Source organism: Oncorhynchus nerka, linkage group LG17 (genome assembly GCF_034236695.1).
Source record: "Oncorhynchus nerka isolate Pitt River linkage group LG17, Oner_Uvic_2.0, whole genome shotgun sequence".
NCBI lineage: Eukaryota > Metazoa > Chordata > Actinopteri > Salmoniformes > Salmonidae > Oncorhynchus > Oncorhynchus nerka.
This window is the reverse complement of record NC_088412.1, coordinates 15167808-15195272: the sequence shown is the minus strand read 5'-3', so window position 1 is coordinate 15195272 and position 27465 is coordinate 15167808. Positions and strand designations below refer to the sequence as shown.

The following is a 27465-nucleotide window of genomic DNA, read 5'->3' as shown; positions in this document are numbered from 1 at the left end:
GAGAATTGGGTGTTGTATAAATTTGTTCATTAAATTAAAACAATATTTTGTTGTTGTTATTTGTAAACTCAGGTTCCCTTTATTTAATATTCGTTTTTGGTTGAAGATCTGATAATTCACTATAAAAAATATGCAAAAATTGAGAAAATCAGAAAGGGGCTAAATACTTTTTCAACGCACTGTATGTGTCTTGTGTTCTTTCTATGGAGGTGGAAGGAAGTTTAATAAACACCAATCAATCCTCCAAGCGTTTTATAAATGCTTTTTAGAATCCATATTAGCTTTTCATATTTTGTGTTGGTTTGGTGCTCTAGGGAACACAAGTTAGAACCAATTGGACAGGGTATTAAGAATCAGTGGGAAGATCATTGGAGCAAGCCAGGAACCCCTCAGTGACATTTACAAAAAATGAGTGAGGAAGAAGGGGGAACAAATAGCGTTTGACATAACACACACACAGCATAACCAGGTATAGACCAGCAGAGCCCCCTACCCTCCAGGCCCAGGTATAGACCAGCAGAGCCCCCTACCCTCCAGGCCCAGGTATAGACCAGCAGAGCCCCCTACCCTCCAGGCCCAGGTATAGACCAGCAGAGCCCCCTACCCTCCAGGCCCAGGTATAGACCAGCAGAGCCCCCTACCCTCCAGGCCCAGGTATAAAGATCTCCCATTCAAATCGAAGAGAGCAGCATCTCCATTTGTGCCAACATCCATTAAACGACTTAACTCTATTGAAGTTTGTATTTGTATATATGTGGATATACCCTGGGAGAACATAGAATGTCTCTAATCCTTTATACTGTAGCCTACATGTTTTTGTGTTCTATGTTGTTATATGTCTTGTTCGTTCTTCACCATACATGAAGTTCCCTGCCAGGAAATAAGAGTTATTTGAATTGAATTGAATACTCACACACTCCAGTACATGCCGTATACTGCACAACACATAAATACAGTGCCTTCAGAAAGTATTCATACAGTGCCTTCAGAAGGTATTCATATCCCTTGACTTATTCCACATTTTGTTATGTTATTGCCTGAATTCAAAATGGATAATGTTTTTTTTTCACACAATACTCCATAATGACAAAGTGAAAACATGTGTTTCGATATTTTTTGCTAATTTCTTGATGATATACAGAAATATCTCATTTACATGCTGTAAGTATTCACACCCCTGAGTCATTTACTTTGTAGAAGCACCTTTGAGTCTTTTTGGGTACGTCTCTAAGAGGTTTGCACACCTGGATTGTACATTATTTGCCCATTACTCTTTTTAAAAGTCTACAAACTCGGTCAAGTTGATTGTTTATCATTGCTAGACAGCCATTTTCAAGTCTTGCCATAGATTTTCAAGACGATTTAAGTCAAAAATGTAACTAGGCCACTCAGGAACATTCAATGTTGTCTTGATAAGCAACTCCAGTGTAGATTTGGCCTTTTGATTTAGGTTATTGTCCTGCTGAAAGATTAATTTTTCTTCCAGTGTCTGGTGGAAAACAGACTGAACTAGGTTTTTCTCTAGGGTTGTGCCTGTTTGTACAGCTGTATTCCATTTTCTTTATCCCAAAGAACTCCCTATTCCTTTCCGATGACAAGCGTACCTATAACATGATGCAGCCACCACCATGCTGGAAAATTCCATGCTTGAGTGGTATTCAGTGATGTGTTGTGTTTGATTTTCCCAAAACATAACACTTTTTATTTAGAACAAAGTTAATTTCTTTGCCACATTTTTTACAGTATTGCTTTAGTGTCTTGTTGCAAACAGGATGCGTGTTTTGGAATATTTTTATTCTGTACAGGCTTCCTTCTTTTCACTCTGTCAGTTAGGTTAGTATTGTAGAGTAACTACAACATTGTTGATCCATCCTCAGTTTTCTCCTATCACAATCCTTCAACTTTGTAACTGTTTTAAAATCACAATTGGGCTCATGGTGAAATCCCTGAGCGGTTTCCTTCCTCTCCTGCAACTGAGTTAAGATGGACACCTGTAACTTTGTAGTGACTGGGTGTATTGATACACCATCCAAAGTGTAATTAATAACTTCACCCTGCTCAAAGGGATGTTCAATGTCTGCTTTTAACATTTTTACCCATCTACCAATCAGTGCCCTTCTTTGAAGGCATTGAAAAACCTCCCTGGTATTTGCAGTTGAATCTGTGTTTGGAACTCACTGCTCGATTGAGGGACCCTACAGATAATTGTATGTGTGGGGTACAGAGATGGGGTACTCATTAAAAATTCATTTTAACCACTATTATTGAACACAGAATGGGTCCTATTTATTATTTATGTAGGCTTGCCATAACAAAGGGAATGAATACTAATGGACTCAATACATTTCAGCATTACATTTAACTTTCAATTTTGAAAATGTTCAAAAATATTCTAATCCATTTTGACATTATGGAGTGTTGTGTGTTGATCAGTGACACCAAATCTAAATGTAATCCGTTTTAAATTCAGGCTGTTACACATCAACATATGGAAAGGGTAAAGGGGTGTGAATACCTTCTGAAGGCACTGTAAGCGCGTACACAAGCACACAAATGTCGTTTGATACATTCACACTAATTCGTGATAGACAACACACACACACTTGTTGTTCAGTGTGAACACACACAATCTAATGAAATACATACTGGTACACACACATTGTTCAGTACATGCACGTTCTAAAACTCAGTGTTTAATTAACATCCCTTCTCTACACTCACACACACACACACTGCACATCAGAAAACATACCGTATTTAATTAAGCACACATAGGCATTGAGTGTGTGTTTTGCAAAGGCAGAGAGTGATGTGTTTCAGAGGGAGCGATGTCATCTACTTGTTGTACACACTACACATTATAAATCACAAACTATTTAATTGAACACAAACACACAGAGATGCAGTGTGTATCTTGCTAAAACACATAGAGCAGTAGTTGCTGTCTCCCTGCTCCAGCTCACTAGGCCCCTGAGGTGACCACATATTTGTCTGGTGAGTAAGGAATGCGGTTACATGCCTTAGACATTAGCTATGACGGAGCACTGGCTCCACAAGAGAGGGAGGGAGTGAGGGAGGAAGAGTGGGAGGGAGGAGGGGAGAGGGGAAGGGCAGGGTCAGAGTCTGAGCTCACGGCAAGTGAGCTCATTCACCCCCCCGGGCGAGCAAGCGAGGAGAGAGAGAACAACTACGTCATCCTCTACACAGAGGAGCGGGAGGGAGAGAGAGAGGGAAGCAGGCAGGGAGGGAGGGGGAGAAGTGTGAGCGAATGAGAGACGGGGAGAGCCAAACAGCACAACAATAGGGTACTGCTCTTCTGCCTGTGGGCTCACACACACGGAGAGAAGGCACGGAGAGACACTCAGTAGCAGCTACAGACAGACAGACATGTACTCTCTTTCTTCTTTCTTCTCTCCATAGTTATTCCTTTCATTATTCCTCAAAATACTACTGGACCTCTATGGCTTTGGTAGATATTATAGGAAAAATATGATTCTTGGTGGATTTGAACTGAATGAGTTCTAGAAGTGACTTGTGGAACTTGTGGGCAGTACATCTACAGATGTTTGGGAGTAGTTTACTTTCTGGAAGTGGGTTCCGTCCATTCTCTTGAGTTCGGGAACTAAGGTTCCTTCCCTCCTTGGACTTTGGGATCTGAGTTTGGACTTGGACTTGGTCACCACCAGTCGGAGTAGTGACAGCTGGGACTTTGTGGTGTGGAATTTTAGACCTGACCGGCTTTCCCTCTGAAGTTTTTCGGAACAAGTGATTTGTTTGTTTAGCCGTTCTGCTAACTTTTTCCTGGGGGACTCCTGCGGTCTGGACGGCAGTCAGTGTGTTCCTGATCTGAGTGCACTAGAACGCGTGTATGTTGAGCGTGTTGAGGGTGATGCCTCTGGACGTGGTCATAGCCCCGGCTGAGGACTGTTTCTGGCCTGTCCTGCAGGAGTCAGACAGGAGGCTGAAGATCAGAGTCCGCAGGAGCAAGGAGGGGAGGGAGCTACGAGGTGTGTACTGACCTAGTCTGGGAAGGGGTGTCAGTAGGTTAGAAAGAGATGAGAGAGAAAGAGAGAGAGAGAGCTCAGCGCTGCAGTACACTGTAAAACATTTCCTATATAATGGCAGCAATTGGCCAGTGAGTACAGACACCGTAATCCATTTTACGGTACCAATTGTTTTACTGTAATCTAATTTACAGTATTCACGGTAACTTTATGCCAGAGCAATGAAACACAGTACAATACAGTAAAAGTGAGCATTAAACAGTACACATTGTTGTCTACAGTATGTTACTGTAAGTATAAGGGATTATAGCAAGCAGCATGGCTGTAGGCATTTTGAATTGATGAATAATCTATGTTATTTATCGCTTGCATATCTAGAGTTAAAAGATACTTTCACCTCTACTTTTTTATTTGACCTTTATTTAATCTGACACTTCTGACCTTTTCCCTACATACATTTAGGTGTCTGGGAACTACTGCCACATATCACTTACATTGGTACAGGACTCTCACTAACGGGTGCAACAAATATATCCTCTTACAAGGCAAGCCTTAAAATATGTTAATGAGCCAGCAATTCTTTCTCTGCCCACATTAATTCTCACCAATGCACCATCATTTACAACATGCTGCAGTAAATATATATATATATATATATATATATATATATATATATATATATATATATATATAGCAAAACAGCATTATAGTACTTTATTGTTCAATTGTTCCAAAATAAAATCAGTAATTGCTAACAGTGACTATTTAATTATATATTACACTATGCCAACTGATATATGGTGTTTTCTATCATTTTGACTTAACAAAGGATTGTAAAATGTCAATACTACTGGGCAGAGCAGATCAAAAGGACATGGCTAGCCGCTCAACTTGCTACCACTTTGATCTGTTCCCTATAAACATTTCATTGGTAGGAATCACTACCACATATCACTTAAATTGATACAGTACTCTCATTAACAGGCACAACAAATATAGCCTCGTTCAAGACATGCATAAACATGTGTTAATGAGTGAGAAACAACAATACCATGCACTAAAGTTCAAAAGGTTTTTGAACAGTATTCTGAATTACAGTAAATCACTGGCAACAATTGGCCAGTAAGTTACTGTAGAGTTTCAGGACAAGGTTTGAAGAATTCCTAAAATACAGTATATTACTGTATTCTGCGGTGGTACTCACGGGTTCAACAAATAAAGCCTCTTACAAGGCACGGTATAAAATATGTTAATGAGCCAGAGACTCTTTCCCCGCCCACAACAGTTTTTCACAATGCAACATAATTAATACTGTAAAACACATGTACAGTATTTTACTGTGCATTTTACAGTGTTTGACTGTTGAAATGACAGGTCTTAGTGTGCTGTAAAACAAATGTATGGTATTTTACTGTGCATTCTACGGTAATCTACTGTATTCAATTTATACAGTATCAAACTGTTGATTAATACAGTTAGTGGCGTAGTGGCGCAGTGGTCTATGGCACTGCATCACAGGCTCTGTCACAGCCGGCCGCGACCGGGAGACCCATGAGGCAGCGCACAATTGACCCAGTGTCGTGCGGGTTAGTGTTCACGCTCTCTCCACCTGTGGTCATTGACATGTAAAACTATCACAAGGGCCCATTTCTCCTTCCCTCTGCCGCTCTCTCTGGTTCTCCCACTCTATTTGATCTTTCTCTCTCTTCTGCATCGGCAGTGTGTGAAGCCAGGTGTTCTATGTTACACCTTTCACACAGCAGAAGACGAAGACGTGTTACATTTCCTAAATGTGTGTGGTGCACAGTGTGCATTGATATACTGTACAGTTTGTGTATTTCCAACATAACGTGTTTGTATGTCTAGCTATATACACAGCAAATGATCCAGTGTTAAATGGGACAGTGTCTACACAGGTCCACACTTGTCAGTGTTAAATCAACACTGGGACAGTGTCTACACAGGTCCACACTTGTCAGTGTTAAATCAACACTGGGACAGTGTCTACACAGGTCCACACTTGTCAGTGTTAAATCAACACTGGGACAGTGTCTATACAGGTCCACACTTGTCAGTGTTAAATCAACACTGGGAAAGTGTCTATACAGTTTCACACTTTTCAGTGTTAAATTAACACTGTGCTTAGTGCTGACACTATTACACTTTGGCAGTGTTAGGTAATTTACACTTAGTGTTACACAATAACACCTGATATAGTATTTTAACACTATGAAGTGTATATAGTTTGCACCAATGGTGTTATGCAATAACACCTAATATAGTATTTGTAACACTATGAAGTGTATATAGTTTGCACCAATGGTGTTATGCAATAACACCTCATATAGTCTTTTTTAAACATTACGCAAAGCAGTCTGTTACTCAAACAAGGTCACTCAGTGTTGGGTTTAGGACATTACAATAATATTTACACATCTTCATTGCAGCATGCTCTTAAGTACTTCCAAAAACATCCAAACTTGGAGCCGATATGCTCAAACTTTAGTTACGTAATCATGGACCACTTAAACTGGTACAAAACTTCCGCTCACAGGTAGATCAAAAATAATGTGTTGAAAGTCATGCCCACTCGAAGCCACGCCTCAATAACATTTCCCACTGTGCCTTTCGTTTTTGTGTAAACCGTAGAGTTACTGCCCATGACTGTATTTGTTAGTGACAGAGACATGGTTGTTTTAGTTGTTCATTTTTTGCTCCTGTAGGTGAATGTTACCCGTTAAAATTAAACTTTTATGACAATAGATTAAATATATCATAAGTTCTCACTTTTATGGCCAAGTTTTACCATAATGATGTTATGAACTTCCTGGTTTACAGGCCACATCAGGCCTGCAAGTCACATTTTGCTGGCTTGCCAAGTGATGTGTAGTTCCTTTTGTAATCCAGTCAGAGTTAGGATATCCAACAGCTGGAATGTATATTCACAGGCAACCTGCATTCAGAATGACTGTCAACACCATTTCAGTAATGGGTGCAATACATCTAACTAACTGATTGGATTAGTTTAGAAAAAATGTATGTTATTTATCTTTATATAGAATAAGTTTAATCAGTCAATCAATGAACATGCAAAAACATAGATATTAAAAACAATCCTAAAAATCAACACTAGGTAACACTGGCCAATTTGCTGTGTGTGTAGATGTGCTGTAGAGTGTGTATACTGCATCAGAGTATAGTATGCATGTGTTTCAGTGCAGTTAGCCCAACACCTGGTCCTGTTCACACTGCACATTGCGTGCTCGTATGCATGTGTTCACACCACAGCTTCAAGGCAGATGGGCAGATTAGCCCAGAGAGAGACAAAATCACATGTTTGACGTCACCTGTTGAGAATAGAGGTGTTGTTAGTGGTTATTTTTAGATTGTGTTGTCCTCAGAAGGTTAGCTGCCTAGCTGCTGCAAACCAGCCTCACTATTTACACTCAAACACACATTCTAACGCTACCATAACATATGGATCTTGATAAGCTGTATTGACATGGACTTTATCTTAAATATATTGATGTACACACAATTCAGTTTTTTAACTGCCATTTATACTGAAATAAAACTCAACAAAAAAAATCTCTGTAAGCCACATGCTAACGGTACCATACTGACGTATAGATCTCTGTTAGCCACATGCTAACGCTACCATACTGACGTATATATCTCTGTTAGCCACATGCTAACGCTACCATACTGACGTATAGATCTCTGTTAGCCACATGCTAAATCTACCGTAACATAAACATAGGCACAAACAGATACTGGTTGCCCTTCAACCCTCTATATTGCAATTGTGGTGTTCTTTGTAACATGCTGATCGAGTGGCTACCCTCAGGCCCCCTGCTGCTGTAGCAGACTCTTTGTGGAGTAGAGTGGAGTGGGGCATGTGTGCAATGATGTCATAGCGGTGGGGGAGACACATTGAAATGCTAATGTCCCCTACAGAGCACAGGGGACAGCTGGAGGGGCACAGAGGATGGTGTCATGTCTCTCCCATATGAGCGATAGAAGAGAGGGATGGAGGGAGGGCAGTCATTCAGGCAAATCAATGCCCCCGGGATGGAGAAGAGAGGGGGAGTGTGCGTGTGTGTGTGCATGTGTGTGTTCCCCTCCATTAAGGCATAATGCAGCTGAAAGCCTCTCACACACCCATGCACACACACACACAGAGAGGGGTCTGGTATTTAGGGCCAGTCAATAGTACCAACAGCGTAATGTTATAGACAGGCTCTCTCTCTCTCTTTCTGTTCAGTCAATATCTCAGTGATTTCAGGCCATACAAACAGACCTTGTATCATAACTCACCAATTCTGGTTAGAGCTTTGGGCCAGTAAACGAAAGGTTGCTGGATCGAATCCCCAAGCTGACAAGGTAAAAATCTATCGTTCTGCCCCTGAACAAGGCAGTTAACCCACTGTTCCCTGGTAGCCTGTCATTGTAAATCAGAATTTGTTCTTAACTGACTTGCCCAGTTAAATAAAGGATAAATTCACCAGAAAACAGTGTTTGTAGCAATGGAGGATGTGATTTGTGTTGGTGAAAAAGCATTTCTGCTTCCAAATTATGGCAACAAACAATCCATGTGTTTCTGTGTCGAACAGGGATAATTTGTCCTCATGAACTTGCTTTCCATTTCCTCACAAGCTTTCCATTTCTTTCTACAATACATTGAAATATGTTGATATACACTTCTTGTAAACATGTATTTCTCTATGAAATTCATTCATATGTGGAGCATTTTTAGATTGTATTGATTTGTGTACATGACCCTACTTCTCCCGATTGGGTGCCCTGTGGAGGGAGAGAAGGAAAGATAAAAGGGGAGAGAGAGACCATTCGGTAAACGAGGGAGGGCCTGGCCGCTCAGAGAGAGGAGAGAACAAAATACATTATATAAGCTGCGGAGCGTTGGGACAGTGGAGATGGGATGTGGGGGGAATAGGAAGTCTGTGCTGGCTGGTGGGCCCATTGTGACGCCCTCTTTCCAGTAAGTTGTTTACCATGCATAGACTGAAAGGTGGATGGCTACTCAACAACCAGGGTCAGTTTGGCTATTCAGTTCATAATGGTGAAGGTGAGACTGTGGGGAACGGGCAACTGGTCCTAGAACAGTTGTTTTGAAACTTAAAGGAGCAGGAGCCTCAAACGACAGGCTTTTTTCAGTTTGAGCTGCACTTGCTTGACCTAATTGTAGGCGTTGGGTCACTTAGTTGGGTTCTTTTCTTGAAGAACTGCTGGGGTATTGAGGCTGGGTGCTGGGTAGACAGGTTGGTTGTTTAGCAACAAAACCAACGCGTGCGCAAATAGGTGGCAAAACAGACGGGGTTGGCTTCGATTATTGACAATATGCAAGCTATATTTAGTCTCTGTTTATTGAAAACATAAATACATTTGCACAATGAGGCCTTGTTGCCTCTCAAATACATTGTTTAAAAAATATATATATTTAACCTTTATTTAACTAGGCAAGTCAGTTAAGAACAAATTCTTATTTACAATGACGGCCAACACCGGCCAAACCCGGACGACGCTGGGCCAATTGTGCGCCGCCCTATGGGACTCCCAATCACGGCCGGTTGTCAGGGTCTGTAGTGACACCTCAAGCACTGAGATGCAGTGCTATAGACATCGTTACAATTATTGGTTAGCTAGCTAGCAAATTTGAGCCATATTAGCATTAACATGAAATCATTCAAAACACCTCAAAACAAGACATGATATCAAGAACAAGAGGAAACGAGCTGAAACAAGCCACTTACGATTCCCAACATGGCGGTTTCTTGTCATTCTTCCTAGCAATCTGGCCATCCAGATTTCCAACAACACACTGACTTCTGCCCCATGGAAGCATGGGCATCGTTTTGGTGATGTTGTCAGATAATCTATCTATCGGTGTTGGGTTGTTGAGATACGACCCAGCGAGTGAGATCAGAAGACGAGTTGTAGTTTAGTAGGGGTGTGGCATTCAGATAGTTATAGCCAACCTTGAGAATAAATGTCATTCCTGTTCATCTGTTCTGTTGCATAGTTATCACATGTTAAGGTTGAACATTAAATTCTATAGCTTCAATGATGCTTAAGGAAATGTATGAGTTCCCTAAAAACCCAAGAAAATTCCATTGTGGGGATATATTAAGTCATATATCTTACTAGGCAATAAGGTATATAAATAATTGCATTTAAAAAAATGGATATAGACTCTTTAACAAACTCATTTACATTTTCACATTACATTCTAAATAAGCAGTGTCAACAAATGTCGGCACATGCATCCAAACCAGCAAGTCTGTGGAGGTCTGCAGGGCTTCCATGTTGTTTGGGGGGGGTGAGCCAGAGCTTGGTGGAGTCCCGCGTTGAAAAGGGTCTCTGGCTCCCCCTGTACAGCAGCAATGTTCTTGGCTAGACCTCCCCTGCTGGCAGGCACAGGATACTTGCAGTGGTCTCTGACTGTAGTGCCGGACACACGACAGCCGCTGGTCGAGAGGGGCTCTTGGGTGGTTATCCAGGATATACCTCTGCACCGGCTTGGCCAAGCAGTACAGATCAAACCTTGCAGGATGTTGGCGCGATGTAACCATTGGTGGCCAACCCTACACAGAGGTTTATTAAGAAGGAGACGTTTGACAAGATCCCATTTGAACACACACATATCACAACCAACACTCTGGTTTTCAAAGTAAAAAATGGATTGTGCCATCTGAGTGTGTGACCTCAAGACAACACTGCATTTGTCCCCTCTGGTTGCCTGCGATGGCCCTTTCCATACCCCAACACAGCCTGGAGCCCAGTCCATGAGCAAGCCGCATCGCACTGCTCCTACCACCAGGTGGTGCCAGGATCTGTCCCTCCATCAGCTTTCTTTGCCTGGAGTGGGATCAAACACAAAGGAGAGAGGAGAAAACACATAAATGGCAATGGCAGATTCAGGGTCAGGAGATGCCCATTCTCATACCCCAGCAACAACATGGAACCCAGCCACCAAGCGTGCCACCTGTCACTTCTATCACCTCCTCTCCACTTTTCTGAACCTCAATCAACCTTTTATGATTTGGGGATGGGCACGGGTGGAGGCCACAAGAATGGTCTGAAGAGACAGTAGGTTTGGGGTGTTTTCAGGGAAAGTGATGTTGCTTAAAAAGGAAACTGTGTTGGGGGAGCTTGAGAGGAAGACTCTTGGTCTATTCTCAAAGGAACCAACCTCCCAACCTGCCCTCCCAGCACACCAACTTCTGTAATTCCTGCCTCCATTTCCTCACCTGCAACTTCCACCACATCAACAATAATGACTAAGCCCTGCTCAGTACTCACTACACCAGAGCCACCCTTGGGTGCCTTTTGAGTACACTTGGTGGCAATCTCTGTAGAGAAAAGCCTCATCACAGAGATTACACTTTCTGTGGTTCCAGCAGTCCAAGGAGTGGCCCAGTCCCCTGCACACCACCTGCTCTCCACACATCCTACATAACTTTGGTTGTATGAAGCCCTGGTTCTCTCCCAACACCATTACTGAGGGCAGGTGTAAGCCCCCAAAACCTTATAGAGCTGCTCTTTGTTGGATTGAAATTCCCCAGCTGGAATTCCAGATGCCTTCAGCATCTCTTACCTTTTTAGGTGCACCTGTCACGTTACAATTTCTATTCAGCCAAAAGCATGTGTCTTCCCCACTCACTGTTTCTTTGATCATTCTGATGACCACCACCTTAGTAGTGGCCTCCTCCGACAATTTCTCCACAGTGAACAGATCAAACTTAGCTTTTTTGTTTTCATACCTGGTCTAGAACTCTTTCAACAGAGCTGCTGTCTGGAAACTCACATCGAACCTATTTGCTTAAGGCAACCCAAGAATGCAGTTTATAACACCTGGATTGAATTTAAGGGTATTTTGCACTAAATTTCTGGAGAAGTCCAATCTGAACAAATCCAGTGGATTCCCATCTTTAAGTTTCAAGAGAAACCGCACACTGTGGTGCTTCCTCATGCCTGGCTTGGGGTCTGACATGATGCAGGCCCACTATGAATAACCAAATGTCTTAGAAGGTACAACGAGCTGAAAAGGGGTTAGGCTATACTAGGCTAAAAGGCTAGTAGGCTATGGCTAGCAGGATGAGGAGGCTAGCAGGCCGAGGTTCGCCATCTTGTAAGCTATCAACAAACTCAACTAAAGCAAACCAGCAAAACTAGCCGGCCAGCAGGCTAAATCTAAAACAGATAATAGCTGACAAACAATGAACTAGAGTGAGGATACAGGAGAGCTAAGAAGAGAGAAGGCTAGTAGGTGAGCAACCCAGCGGTTAAGCTAGACAGCAATTAGCAAGCTAGCAGGCTAGAAAACTAACAAGCAATACAACTAACAGCTGCCAACACTTAGATACCTTGACAAGAAAGCTAAAGCTGGCTAGGCAAAAAGGAGAACAGGAAGAAAGGTTGACGCAGAGAGAGAACAGTAAGCTAACACAAGCTGAGGGGCAAGTTAGCCAACTGCTAGCAGGCTAGACTAACCAGAAAGCTAGTTAGCAAGCTAGCCAGCCAAAAAGCCACCCCAGCTAAAAGGTAACAAACAATTTGCTATACCGGGCCACCCTACACAACCATAAGCAACTAGAGCCAAAAACTAAGAAAGCTACCACAAGTTAACAAGAACTAAACATACTAACAAAAGTAAAGACATAAGGAAAAGCAAAGACCCAGAGTGCCCCTGCCACGCCTGGACTCTCTCCTCCAACAGCCTGGTTTCAAAAAGACAAGAATCAATAACACAAAAGTAAATCTGAAGAATATATATATATATATATATAGGACATTTATTATCATGGGTGGCCAATAACATCTAGCTGAAAGCCAAGTCCCTAATAAGCCACGCCTCCTAAAAATAACCTAAGGATTACACTAAAAAAAGACCCAGCTGCTAGGTCAACATAGCATGAAAGTAAAAAATACCAAATTGATGGTTAAATTAACCTATGTTTGGTTAATCCCAATAACCCAAAATGTTGGGTTATTCACGCAACCTAACTGGCTGGGTCAAAATAACGTGCTCTGTCCACTGTCTGTTTTTAGCCCATCATTTTTATTTTATTTTTGTGTGCACCCCAAATGGCACCCTATTCCCTAAGTAGTGCACTATTTTTGACCAGAACCCGATGGGCCCTGATCAATAGTAGTGCACTACATAGTGAATAGGGTGCCATTTTGGGATGCAGGCCTGGTGTCTGACTGTGTTTGGTCATAAGACTAAAGGTGATCTCAGCGCTTACAGACAGTTGACTTTCTGATGTCATCTCATCAGACAGCTGGTCCTCAGTATGTGACAGGGTATTTTCAGTGATGTGTTTGGATTGAAATGGAGAGATGTGTCATCCGGTGCTTTTGGGGGATGTGAGTGCATGTCTCTCTGGGTACTTTCTGAGTGTGTGTGCATGTGTGTGTGTGTGTGTGTGTGTGTGTGTGTGTGTGTGTGTGTGTGTGTGTGTGTATGAGGGCACAATATATTTGCGTGCTCTTGGTGGGTTTTTCCATAGTGACAGCACCCCGGGGACAATAGAAACAATGGTCAACCACATCATCCCATGTTTGTTGCCATAGCAACATTACCTCTGAAGGCCAGGTGACCAACGACGATGACGGGGAGATTGTGTGTTATCAGTAGTGACTAAGAACACAGCACAGGACCACTGTAAACGTCTGGACATCCCAGTGGTGTGTGTGATGATGGGTGTTGACCCAATATTACTGAAACATTATAGGCCTCAATAGACCCATGCAGGCACACAATCCTGACTCCTCATCTCTGCTCTCTGTACCTGAGAAGAGGAAGGGAGTTTGTCAGAATATCCCATGCTGACCCTGTCCTCTCAACAACTCTCCTGTAATGAAAAGTGACATGTAACTTAAGTGATGTGTTTTTTTTCCTGTTTATGTGGCGTTGTATTGTGTGAATAAAGACCTTTACATGTGGAGGAAGGGTTTTGAATGAGGAATATATCATAGACTTCTGCTGAAACAAAGTGTGCTAATTGAGGAAAGAGGGACTCCCTTAGTAATAACAAGAGCCACTCTTTCTGTCTCTCTCGTTCACTCTCTTTCTTCATTTATTTATTTATCTTTCTCTCCCTGTCTGCTGCATATGGAGAGGTGATGCCATCTTTCTGCCAGTTGCCATTAATAGCTGGATACAGGCAGGCCCTCCTCTCCTCTCTCCTCTCTACTTTTCTCCTCTCTCCTCCTCTCCTCCTTTCCTCTCTCCTCCTCTGCTCTCTGGTCTTAAAGGGACAGGCACCAGATATAGCCGTCTGTCTGTCTGCCTTTCTGTCTATCTGTCTTTGGGTCAGAATACCCTCTGCTCTCGCTGACTCCACCACGACCCATATTCAGCCCAGCAGAATTTGCTCTGGGTTCAGACCCATATCCACTGTAGGTTAAACTGAGATTACAGGGCCAGTTATATATTGCTAGCAACTGAGGTTTCAGGGCCAGATATAAAACTAGTTTTTCAACCACTCCACAAATTTGTTATTCACAAACTATAGTTTTGGCAAGTTTGGCATGACACAAGTAATTTTTCCAACAGACATTATTTAACTTACAATTCACTGTATCACAATTCCAGTGGGTCAGAAGTTAACATACACTAAGTTGACTGTGCCTTTAAACAGCTTGGAAAATTCCAGAAAGTCATGGCTTTAGAAGCTTCTGATAGGCTTATTGACATCATTTGAGTCAATTGGAGGTGTACCTGTGGATGTATTTCAAGGCCTACCTTCAAACTCACAGCCTCTTTGCTTGACATCATGGGAAAATCAAAATAAATTAATTGTAGACCTCCACAAGTCTGGTTCATCCTTGGGAGCAATTCAGAAATGCCGGAAGGTACCACGTTCATCTGTACAAACAATAGTACGCAAGTATAAACACCATGCGACCACTCAGCCGTCATGCCGCTCATGAAGGAGACGCGTTCTGTCTCCTAGAGATTAACGTACCTTGGTGCAAAAAGTGCAAATCAATCCCAGAACAACAACAAAGGACCTTGTGAAGATGCTGGAGGAAACGGGTACAAAAGTATCAATATCCACAGTAAAAACGAGTCCTATATCGACATAACCTGAAAGGTCGCTCAGCAAGGAAGAAGCCACTGCTCCAAAGCCGCCATCAAAAAGCCAGACTACGGTTTGCAACTGCACATGGGGCCAAAGATTGTACTTTGTGGATAAATGTCCTCTGGTCTGATGAAACAAAAATATAACTGTTTGGCCATAATGACCATCGTTATGTTTGGAGGAAAAAGGGGGAGGCTTGCAAGCCGAAAGAACACCATCCCAACCGTGAAGCACGGGGGTGGCAGCATCATGTTGTGGGGGTGCTTTGCTGCATGAGGGACTGGTGCACTTCACAAAATAGATGACATCACGAGAAAGGAAAATAATGTGGATATATTGAAGCAACGTCTCAAGACATCAGTCAGGAAGTTCAAGCTTGGTCGCAAATGGGTCTTCCAAATGGAAGACCACAAGCATACTTCCAAAGTTGTGGTAAAATGTCTTAAGGAAAACAAAGTCAAGGTATTGGAGTGGCCATCACAAAGCCCTAACCTCAATCCTATAGAAAATTTGTGGGCAGAACTAAAAAAGCGTATGCGAGCAAGGAGGCCTACAAACCTGACTCAGTTACACCAGCTCTGTCAGGAGGAATGGGCCAAAATTCACCCAACTTATTGTGGGAAGCTTGTGGAAGGCTGCCCAAAATGTTTGACAATTTAAAGGCAATGCTACCAAGTACTACTTGAGTGTATGTAAACTTCTGACCCACTGGGAATGTGATGATAGAAATAAAAGCTGAAATAAATCATTCTCTCTACTATTATTCTGACATTTCACATTCTTAAAATAATGTGGTCATCCTAACTGACCTAAGACAGGGACTTTTTACTAGGATTAAATGTAAGGAATTGTGAAAAACTGAGTTTAAATGTATTTGCCTAAGGTGTATGTAAACTTCTGAATACAACTGTATATATTACTAGAAACTGAGGTTACAAGACCAGTTATATATTACTAGAAACTGAGCTTACAAGACCAGTTATATATTACTAGAAACTGAGGTTACAGGGCCAGTTATATATTACTAGAAACTGAGGTTACAGGGCCAGTTATATATTACTAGAAACTGAGGTTACAGGGCCAGTTATATATTACTAGAAACTGAGGTTACAGGGCCAGTTATATATTACTAGAAACTGAGGTTACCAGACCAGTTATATATTACTAGAAACTGAGGTTACAGGGCCAGTTATATATTACTAGCTTACTCACAGCTTTGTGTGTGTGGAGTTAAAGGGTGTTGTGTTGTAGCCTGGTGTGTGTTACACCTTTAGGCTATGTCATGTCCTGTGTGTGCTAGTTTAGCAGGGTGATGTCATGTCTTTGGGTGTATGCATGCGTGTGTGTGTGTGTGTGTGTGTGTGTGTGTGTGTGTGTTTGGCAGTAGCCCAGATAGGGTCAGACAGGACTGAAACTAGATTAGGTTCTAATCCTTCTGCTGGGGCTCAGGGTTTCCTTGAAGCACTCCTTCTTCCCTGCCTCACTCCTTTTCATTCCTCCCTCACTCACCCCTTCCCTCACCTGGCGAGATCATTTTCTCTCCCCTTCTCCTCCCATCCAGCTAGAAGTTAAACAACCGTGGTAATGCAGAGTAAGTGTGTGTCTTAGTCAGATTTTGAAAGGGAGTGAGCAAATGTGTATTATATGTTTGTGTGCTGCTGTATGAGTGTCTGTACTGCATGGTTGTGTGTATGTTAAGAAAACATTCTTATTTTCAATGACTGCCTAGGAACAGTGGGTTAACTGCCTGTTCAGGGGCAGAACAACAGATTTGTACCTTGTCAGCTCAGGGATTTGAACTTGCAACCTTCCGGTTACAAGTTCAACGCTCTAACCACTAGGCTACCCTGTACTGCACGGTTGTGTGTATGTACTGCACGGTCGTGTGTATGTACTGCACGGTCGTGTGTTTGTACTGCACGGTCGTGTGTATGTACTGCACGGTCGTGTGTATGTACTGCACGGTCGTGTGTTTGTACTGCACGGTCGTGTGTTTGTACTGCACGGTCGTGTGTATGTACTGCACGGTCGTGTGTATGTACTGCACGGCCGTGTGTATGTACTGCACGGCCGTGTGTTTGTACTGCACGGTCGTGTGTATGTACTGCACGGTCGTGTGTATGTACTGCACGGTCGTGTGTTTGTACTGCACGGTCGTGTGTATGTACTGCACGGTCGTGTGTTTGTACTGCACGGTCGTGTGTTTGTACTGCACGGTCGTGTGTATGTACTGCACGGCCGTGTGTATGTACTGCACGGCCGTGTGTTTGTACTGCATGGCCGTGTGTATGTACTGCACGGTCGTGTGTATGTACTGCACGGTCGTGTGTTTGTACTGCACGGTCGTGTGTATGTACTGCACGGTCGTGTGTTTGTACTGCACGGTCGTGTGTTTGTACTGCACGGTCGTGTGTATGTACTGCACGGTCGTGTGTATGTACTGCACGGTCGTGTGTTTGTACTGCACGGTCGTGTGTATGTACTGCACGGCCGTGTGTTTGTACTGCACGGTTGTGTGTATGTACTGCACAGTTGTGTGTATTTACTGCACGGTTGTGTGTGTGCTGCGCATCTGTGTTTTTTAAATTGTATTTAACCTTTATTTAACTAGACAAGTCAGTTAGCTGCCTTGCTCAGGATCAGAACGACAGATTTTTACCTTGTCAGCTGATTTGATCTAGCAACCTTTTAGCTACTGGCTCAACACGCTAACCACTAGGATACCTTCCGCCCCAGGTGGTGGTGTGTGTGTACTGCACGGTTGTCAGGGGGATGTTACTGGGCCTCTGTGCTGGCCCTGCACCTGTGGCCTCTCTAATTCCCCAGCCCTGACGCAATGCTCTGCTACAGGACATGAGCTCATGAAGGAAACAGAGCCACACACACACACACACACACACACACACACACACACACACACACACACACACACACACACACACACACAGTCTTTAACACACACACAGGCCAAAGTGGAGCCGTCTGCACTTAAAGGGCCAGCCACACACATTCCTCACCGCCCAGCAGCCAAACTATCTCCCAGAATGCAGCAGAGAACGATTTCCTACTGAGCTGGGAGCTTAACCTTAACCCACAATCTAGCTCCAACGGTTATACATGTACACAGTTTCAAATGGTTCAGCCAAGTTGTTGAAACACAAGTCTGTAATGGAAGGGGATTCAGTGCACAGTCAGGGAGAGTAATACAAAAATATATAATAATAAAACATGATAATACTTTTTCTTTCACTTAAAAAATGTGGAGCAAATTATGCAGATCAGTAGGAAAAATAATATAATTGAATCCAGGCAGGAAAATGTGACAACTGTGCAAGGGGTGTGTAGACTTCCACTTGACAACAGGGAAAATGTAACGTCAAGCAGTTTTCTGTGTTGGAGTTGTGAGTTCTGTATGTGTATGAGCAGTAGCTCCCAAACGTTTCGGGAATTGTATTTATTTGGAGTATAACGGACCTTTCCTCTCTGTCTCTCTCTTTTTCTCCTTTAGGGGGCTTTGCTGCATTCTCCTCCTGTTTCCCCGGGCTTTGTGAGAGCAAGCCAGCTCTGCCTATGAGCATATCCCAGCCCTGCCTGCCTGTAGCTAACGTAGGCCCCACACGCATCCTACCACACCTCTACCTGGGATCGCAGAAAGACGTCCTCAACAAGGTGAGCCCGTAGCAGTCAAGGGGAAGTAGAACGTGAGAGGAAAGGAAGTACAGTAAAACGTTAACTTTGATGTTGTTGTTCTCTGTTATTGCCTTTTCTAACAGTCCCCTTGTCTGCATGTGTCTCTCTCTGTCTGTCTGTAGGACCTGATGGTTCAGAATGGCATCACGTACGTGCTGAATGCCAGTAACACCTGTCCCAAGCCTGACTTCATCAGAGAGAGCCACTTCATGCGGATCCCTGTCAATGACAACTACTGTGAGAAGCTACTGCCCTGGTTGGAGAAAACCAATGAATTCATTGGTAAGTCATGATTGTGTGTCTTTGCATGTGCAGAGAATATCATATATACCATTTAGAAGACGCTTTTATCCAAAACGACTTACAGTCATGCTTAAATGTATAGGTGGTCCCAGGAATCGAACCCCCTTTCTGGCAGTGCAAGCGCCATGCTCTACCAACTGAGCTACAGGGGACCACATATATGCACGTATATGCAGAATATGCATTAGTAGTTGTAACCTGAGCAGGAGCGGTGTATGTCAGTGTATTTGGGCTCCTGAGTGGCTCAGCGGTCTAAGGCACTGCATCTCAGTGCTAGAGGCATCACTAAAGACCCTGGTTTGATTCCAGGCTGTATCACAACCGATTAGGAGTCGCGTAGGGTTGCGCACAATTGGCCCAGCGTCGTCCGGGTTAGGGTTTGGCCGGGGGTAGGCCGTCATTGTAAATAAGAATTTGTTCTTAATTAACTGACTGGCCTGGATAATTAAAGATGAAATAAAATAAAAGATTGTCATACAACATAGTGAAACAGGCCTCATATTCAGTATATCACATTATTGTAATGTATCACCCTCCTTGCTTTCACAAGTGGTACACTCCCAAAGCGGGGTTAATCGTGATGACGACGACCCCCTGTGCTGAAGAGGTGGTTGGTCTTCTATGGGTGTTCCATAGACGGGTTGGTTGTTTAGCAACAACGCCGATGCGTGCAGAACTATGGTTCAAACAGACGGCTTGGCTTAGATTGCTGCTAACATGGCAACTATATTTAGTCTCCAACATTTGTTGAAAACATAAATAGTTGCACAATGAGCACTTGTCTCTCTAATACACAGTTGTTGGTTAGCTTGCTAGCTAGCAAATTTGAGCCATATTAGCATAGATGTGTCAGTCAGTCATAACACCTCAAAATAAGACATGGTATCAAGAACACAATCAAACGAGCTGAAACGAGACACTTACGTTTCACCACATGCCAGTTTCTTGTCATTGTTGCCAGCTATCTGGCCATCCAGAACCGTAACACACAGCCTTCTGCCCCATTGTTGCCAGCTATCTGGCCATCCAGAACCGTAACACACAGCCTTCTGCCCCATTGTTGCCAGCTATCTGGCCATCCAGAACCGTAACACACAGCCTTCTGCCCCATTGTTGCCAGCTATCTGGCCATCCAGAACCGTAACACACAGCCTTCTGCCCCATTGTTGCCAGCTATCTGGCCATCCAGAACCGTAACACACAGCCTTCTGCCCCATTGTTGCCAGCTATCTGGCCATCCAGAACCGTAACACACAGCCTTCTGCCCCATTGTTGCCAGCTATCTGGCCATCCAGAACCGTAACACACAGCCTTCTGCCCCATTGTTGCCAGCTATCTGGCCATCCAGAACCGTAACACACAGCCTTCTGCCCCATTGTTGCCAGCTATCTGGCCATCCAGAACCGTAACACACAGCCTTCTGCCCCATTGAAGCGTGTGCATCATTTTCGTGACGTTGTCAGCTAACCCATCTATTCTCCCGGGAGACTCTCTATTCTAACTAATCAAATTCGATGGGTGTTTCATTCTCCCGGGAGACTCTCTATTCTAACTAATCAAATTCAATGGGTGTTTCATTCTCCCGGGAGACTCTCTATTCTAACTAATCAAATTCGATGGGTGTTTCATTCTCCCAGAAGACTCTCTATTCTAACTAATCAAATTCGATGGGTGTTTCATTCTCCCGGGAGACTCTCTATTCTAACTAATCAAATTCGATGGGTGTTTCATTCTCCCGGGAGACTCTCTATTCTAACTAATCAAATTCGATGGGTGTTTCATTCTCCCGGGAGACTCTCTATTCTAACTAATCAAATTCGATGGGTGTTTCATTCTCCCGGGAGACTCTCTATTCTAACTAATCAAATTCGATGGGTGTTTCATTCTCCCGGAAGACTCTCTATTCTAACTAATCAAATTCGATGGGTGTTTCATTCTCCCAGAAGACTCTCTATTCTAACTGATCAAATTCGATGGGTGTTTCATTCTCCCAGAAGACTCTCTGTTCTAACTAATCAAATTCGATTGGTGTTTCATTCTCCCAGAAGACTCTCTGTTCTAACTAATCAAATTCGATGGGTGTTTCATTTTCCCGGGAGACTCTCTATTCTAACTAATCAAATTCGATGGGTGTTTCATTATCCCAGAAGACTCTCTGTTCTAACTAATCAAATTCGATGGGTGTTTCATTCTCCCAGAAGACTCTCTGTTCTAACTAACTGTTCCTGGGTTTGTGTACAGCCGTGTGTGTTCACACGTGTTTGTTCCCCCCCTCCCACAGACAAAGCCAAGGTGTCAAACTGCAGAGTCATTGTGCACTGCCTGGCTGGAATCTCACGCTCGGCAACCATCGCCATTGCATACATCATGAAGACAATGGGCCTGTCATCGGATGATGCCTACAGGTACACTCTCTACCCGACGCTCTCCACCAGCTGAGCTTAAGTTGCAGCATCTTTAAAAAGTGGACTCAGTGTTTGAGGAAATGCTAGACGCTCATCTGTACCCCCCAGTCTTGAGAAATGCCATTCTTCTGGTTGCCAGAGGAACTAGTGTACAGTAGGAACTAGTTGTGTTGTCTGGAGATCATTGCATAGGATCATCTTTTGTGTGGCAGTTAGTTCACAGCAGTTCATTCGGGGGTAACCTGCTACTTAAATGCACGCAACCCAACGATGAATATTAGGTTTACACAGGAAGTAACTTAGAAGAACTTTACAAAGTATTTGTTTTGTTTTACTTTGCATCTGGAGCCCCAACTCTAACTGGAACTAACATTTTACCCTCTTATTTCCTCTTGACCAGGTTTGTGAAGGACCGACGGCCTTCAATATCGCCCAACTTCAACTTCCTGGGGCAGCTCCTGGAGTTTGAGAAGGAGCTGCGGCTCCTCCAGGCGCTGTCAGACGACAAGACCTCAGAGGGCAAAGGTCAATCCCAGGGCTCAGATGTCAACGGGTTCAGCTCAGGGTCAGAAGTCAATGGTCACCATGACTCTTCATCAATAGAGCCCCAGACCCCACCAGAACCGAAGCTCCCCTCGCCGACTTCTCTCCAGCAGGGCTTCAACGGCCTCCACCTGTCGGCCGAGCGCATCCTGGACACTAACCGGCTGAAGCGATCCTTCTCCCTGGACATCAAGTCTGTGTACTCCCCCAGCAGCCCCCACTGCCTGTGCCTGGCAGCGCCCACACACTCCGAAGACCTGCCCAAGCTATGTAAGCTGGACAGTCCCCCTGTCAATGGTGTCTGCCCTCAGTTCTCCCCTGTCCCAGACAGCCCCAGCTCGGCTGAGTCGCCCTTCCCTTCCCCGGGGTGCAGCGGCAGCATCGGAGGTCTCGACGTTGGGGGTCCCAGTGAGGGGGGCGTTCGTTCTGGAGGTCCATCATCGTCCAGGCCCAGGAGGAAAGCCAAGCACAGCCCTGGATCTGGATCCACAACCAGTTCCCCGGTACACCCCCAGTCCCTGAGTCTGACTCTGGGACGCTCCCTGCCCGTTCACAAGAGCCCCAGCCTGGACGAGAGCCTGAAGGGCTCCATGCTTCTCTCTCTGCCCCCCAAAGAGTCCGGAACCATGTGGACCAAACACAGAGACACAGTCCAGGCCACCACCCCAGTCACACCTGTCACCCCCACTGCCGACGCCCCCTGGTACTTCGGGGCTGAAGAGGTAGGGGAAAGAGGGATGGAACTTGGAGGAGATGGAGGAGGAGGGGTGGAAGTGCGATTCGGAAGCAGCTCTGCATACGTGGCGTTCGGTTGTAGCGAGGGGGTGCGGCTACGGGAGAAAGTGCAGCGGGACAAAAGGGCATCGTCATCATCAGCGCCATTACAGAGGGACTCCTCAACGACCGTCGCCAACGGGACGGCCTCCAACAGCACCGAGAAGCAGTTCAAGCGGCGCAGCTGTCAGATGGAGTTTGAGGAGGGCATCTCAGACACGCGTTCCCGGGAGGAGCTGGAGAAGATGGGGAAGCAGTCCAGCTTCTCTGGCAGCATGGAGATCATCGAGGTGTCCTGACTAACTGCACTCCTGACCACAACCGGCCCACCCAGGGAGGAGGAGAAACGGACCTGAACGAGGAGGGAGGACAGAGGGGGGAAATTTACGCTCCCCAAACAGACCGTGTTAAAGAGTCGAACTCTGAGAAGACAGAAACACCAGAGAGATTCCGGGAGTCTTATCTAGCTAGTGTTCCTGGACTAGACATGGGGTTCAACAGGCTGTTGATTTCCTAGGTTACATTTACAGTTCTACCAACCAAAGCTCTGAAGAGAACAACTATGGGAAAAGACGGAGACTATAGGGCACTGACACTGAACTATGAACTGTGAACTATTTCATCTGTATGGTGTCAGTTCAAGAAGAACAGATCCATGGGCAAATCTCAATCCCCCTATCACCCATATAGTGCACTACTTTTGACCAAAAGTCACCAAAAGTATAGTGCTATTTTCATAATTAGGTGTCATTTGAGACATAGCCAAGTGCTTTCCTCCCAAAGACTTCAATCCCCAGCATGCCTCAGTCTGCCCCTCCCTTCATTACAAAGACTTAGAAAGAGCTCTGTACCCCAGAAATGCACCACAGCACAATGCAGAGAGAGACAATTCAGACTGTCCTAAGAGACTATACCGGTGGTACTGCATCAAAACAATGATGAATCCTCCATGTTGGCGTGTCAGCCCAACATGGTTTACAAAGACTTTGCAGTTTAAGAGGACTCACAGTGACTGATAAAGACTGGCATTGTATTTTCCCGCAATACTCGTCTGCTTCCTTGTTTCCAGTGTTTAACAGTGTGACGTGACTGTTGGGGCGGTGGGGAGGAGAGGAGTTAGGTCCCTGTAGTGGAGTTCAGTACTCGCATGTCTCACTCCACACCTCCCAAGTATACCCCACCCCAGCCTCTCAGAGCATGCTCCAGGGTGGCTGGCGACAGACAGACAAATACTATATATACTATATGAATATATATATAGCGATTTTAATGGACTTTTAATCAACAACAAAAAAATCTCAGTTCTGGTTGTAATTTATTTGATCGGTTCATTCTGGTAATGAGAAATAATAGAATGTTTTGTGGACTTTTTCCTTTTCCTTTGTTAATCTCAGTTTTTGTTGTATGGTATTTATGAAACACATACAACCACACACTCATGCACACACAAACACATGCACACACACACACACACACACTCATGCACACAAATCTACAAGCAAGCAATATGTGCTGTTCCTTGTTTGGAGGAAGAGTGATGTATTGTGGGTTTCATCTGACGTTGAAATGCACTTTTCTGTTACTCTTCAAAAACAAGTATCCCATCCACATCCTAAGAGGGTACCAACACCCTCTAACCCAGGAGTGGGAAAACTACAGCTCATTCAATCCGGCCCATGGGAGGTTTCAGTAAAAACAACAAACAAAATGGGGGTTAAATTATTATTTGGGGTTTAAAAACGACTCCAGGCCACACTTAAATGTCTACAACTAGATAGAATGTTTGTAGAAATTATAATACACCTGTACATTCTCAAATAACTGCCCTTTTTCTGGCCCGAAATAGATTTTGACAAAGAAATCGGTTCTCAAATCTTCTGTGCTACCCTCAGTTGAATTTCTAAATCCTGACGTGGCCTTCGAGCCAAAATGTTTGCTCACCCCTGCTCTTACCTCTGGTGACATCACCAGATGTGTGGTATGGTGAAGAACAGTCCCTATGAGCATGAAAACTTTGAATTTACATTGAAAAGATGTTGAAAATACATATTTGTGGTTGAAAATACATTGAAAATAGGTATTTTTAGTTGAATATACATTAAAAAAATAAGTGTTTTCATCATCTTATGTTCACCGAGATGACTCTTCAGTTGAGTGTAATTAAGATGTTATTTATTGTGATTGGGGGCTCCTACAGTTAGTGCATCGCCTGGGAGACGGTTAATGTGTGTGATCGAGAATGAAGAACTTTATTCAACCCAGTACTAAAGAGCAGAATTATTGTAGGAAGGACTGTTGATTTCTCCAGGGCTCATGACAACAACTACCGGTATATGCAAGTAGATCCACACAGTTGACAATGTTAGAGACATCCACCTAACACACTGCTCAACTCACTCTTTTGGCTAGTTTCCAAATATACACACACACACAGACATAACTAAACTGTGTTGGGATATGAGAGAAGCCCATAGCTGAAACAAATCCCCTCCACACATACACACACACAGACATAACTAAACTGTGTTGGGATATGAGAGAAGCCCATAGCTGAAACAAATCCCCTCCACACATACACACACACAGACATAACTAAACTGTGTTGTGATATGAGAGAAGCCCATAGCTGAAACAAATCCCCTCCACACATACACACACACAGACATAACTAAACTGTGTTGGGATATGAGAGAAGCCCATAGCTGAAACAAATCCCCTCCACACATACACACACACAGACATAACTAAACTGTGTTGGGATATGAGAGAAGCCCATAGCTGAAACAAATCCCCTCCACACATACACACACACAGACATAACTAAACTGTGTTGGGATATGAGAGAAGCCCATAGCTGAAACAAATCCCCTCCACACATACACACACACAGACATAACTAAACTGTGTTGGGATATGAGAGAAGCCCATAGCTGAAACAAATCCCCTCCACACATACACACACACAGACATAACTAAACTGTGTTGTGATATGAGAGAAGCCCATAGCTGAAACAAATCCCCTCCACACATACACACACAGACATAAACACACAGACACATATAGTCACACACAAAGATATACCACCACCTTTCGTTTGTTCTCAGGGGATCTTTCAGTGAGCCACGCCTGGCGCAGGGTACACAATTGCTTGCACATCAGCACAATGCATGTCACTCCCTCACTATCTCACTATCAGTCTGTCGCTCTCACTCTCTTATTTTCCAAAGGTTTGATAAAAACAAAACGGAAGGGATGAAACTAGAAGGTGATTCAGAAGTGAATAAATGAATGCTATTGCTCTGCTGGTGCGAGATTGTCTATTTATTTATGATGTACCTATGTGTGTTTTTTTCTTTTCCTTTGGTTAGCTTTTCTCTATTGTGACCTTTGACCTATACCTTTGTGCTGCTGTAAGGTCAGACCTGGATTTCCTGTGTTCAGTTCTCTGAGGCTTTCCTTCTAGTCTCTTTATTTTTAAAAGATTATATAATTATTGTTATAATTATTTTAAAACATGTTAAGAGAAGATGCAGGCTGTCCCGATTGCTATAATTGTTGGTTTTGATGTATTATTATTATTATTATTATTATTGATGTTATGTTGTGTAAATAGCAAGGTATCTAAGAATATTGATGAATTTAGGTACATTTTTTAAATAAAATCCTGATACCTTAGGCTGCTTGACGCAAAATACCTCAGGTTTTTCCTTCCTTGTACATGTTTTGTGAAAATGAGACAAAAATACAAAAATAACAAAATATGAACTGTTCTCTGTCTCTGTTTTGGTTTTAGGTGAGTCCATCTTGGGCTGGTGGTCCACATGGGATAATTGCAGGACAAAACAGCCATACCGGCTAGCATATGGATAAAAACCAAGCCATACAGGCTGGCATATGGATGAAATCCAAGCCAAACTGTCACGCCCTGACCATAGAGAGCTTTTTATTCTCTATGTTGGTTAGGTCGGGGTGTGACTAGGGTGGGTCATCTAGGTGATTTATATTTCTATGTTGGCCAAGTATGGTTCCAAATCAGAGGCAGCTGTTTATCGTTGTCTCTGATTGGGGATCATTATTAGGCAGTCATTTCCCCTTTGTGTTTTGTGGGATCTTGTCTTTGTATAGTTGCCTGTGAGCACTATAGCAGCTTCACGTTTCGTTTGTTCTTTTATTGTTTTGTTTTGCTGTGAGTTTCACAGAGTAATAAAAAGATGTGGAACTCAGATCACGCTGCGCTTTGGTCCAGTTATTATAACGATTGTGACAGGAGATCCCACCAACAACGGACCAAGCAGCGTGCCCAGGAGGAAAGCCAGGAGTGGAGGACATACTGGATGTGGGAAGAGATTATGGCAGGAGACAGAAGCCTGCCATGGAAGCAGGCGGAGGCAGCGAGGGAACAACAACGACAACACCGGGTTCGCGGCCACGACGCAAGCCCTAAAGACAGCCCAAATGTTTTTTGGGGGGGTACACGGAGTGGTCGGCGTCGCTGAGGGGTGAGTCAGAGACCGAGGAGGAATATTGGGACAGACTGAGCGAGGAGTGGGCGGCGAAAGTTGGGGGTAGTGAACCAGAGACTGTCAGACTGCCCTAAGGAGAGTGTTATGGATTTAAAGGCACCTGAGTCAGCTCTC

General features: G+C 43.9%; 1 protein-coding gene across 2 annotated transcripts in view; it reads left to right on the top strand.

The window, feature by feature from the left end:
• Nucleotides 1-27053, top strand: part of LOC115144762 (dual specificity protein phosphatase 8-like) — a 129044-nt gene extending 101991 nt beyond the window's left edge. Inside the window, exons 1-5 of one of the 2 annotated variants that reach the window (XM_029685811.2) lie at nucleotides 3322-4007; nucleotides 18621-18781; nucleotides 18925-19084; nucleotides 21387-21510; nucleotides 21911-27053. In XM_029685811.2, coding sequence (XP_029541671.1) covers nucleotides 3869-4007; nucleotides 18621-18781; nucleotides 18925-19084; nucleotides 21387-21510; nucleotides 21911-23126 — 1800 coding nt within the window. In that variant the 5' untranslated portion in view covers nucleotides 3322-3868 and the 3' untranslated portion in view covers nucleotides 23127-27053. Of the gene's footprint in view, nucleotides 1-3321; nucleotides 4008-18620; nucleotides 18782-18924; nucleotides 19085-21386; nucleotides 21511-21910 lie in introns of those variants that run through there. The other variant, XM_029685810.2, reaches the window with a different exon arrangement.
• The last annotated feature ends 412 nt before the right edge of the window (nucleotides 27054-27465 follow it).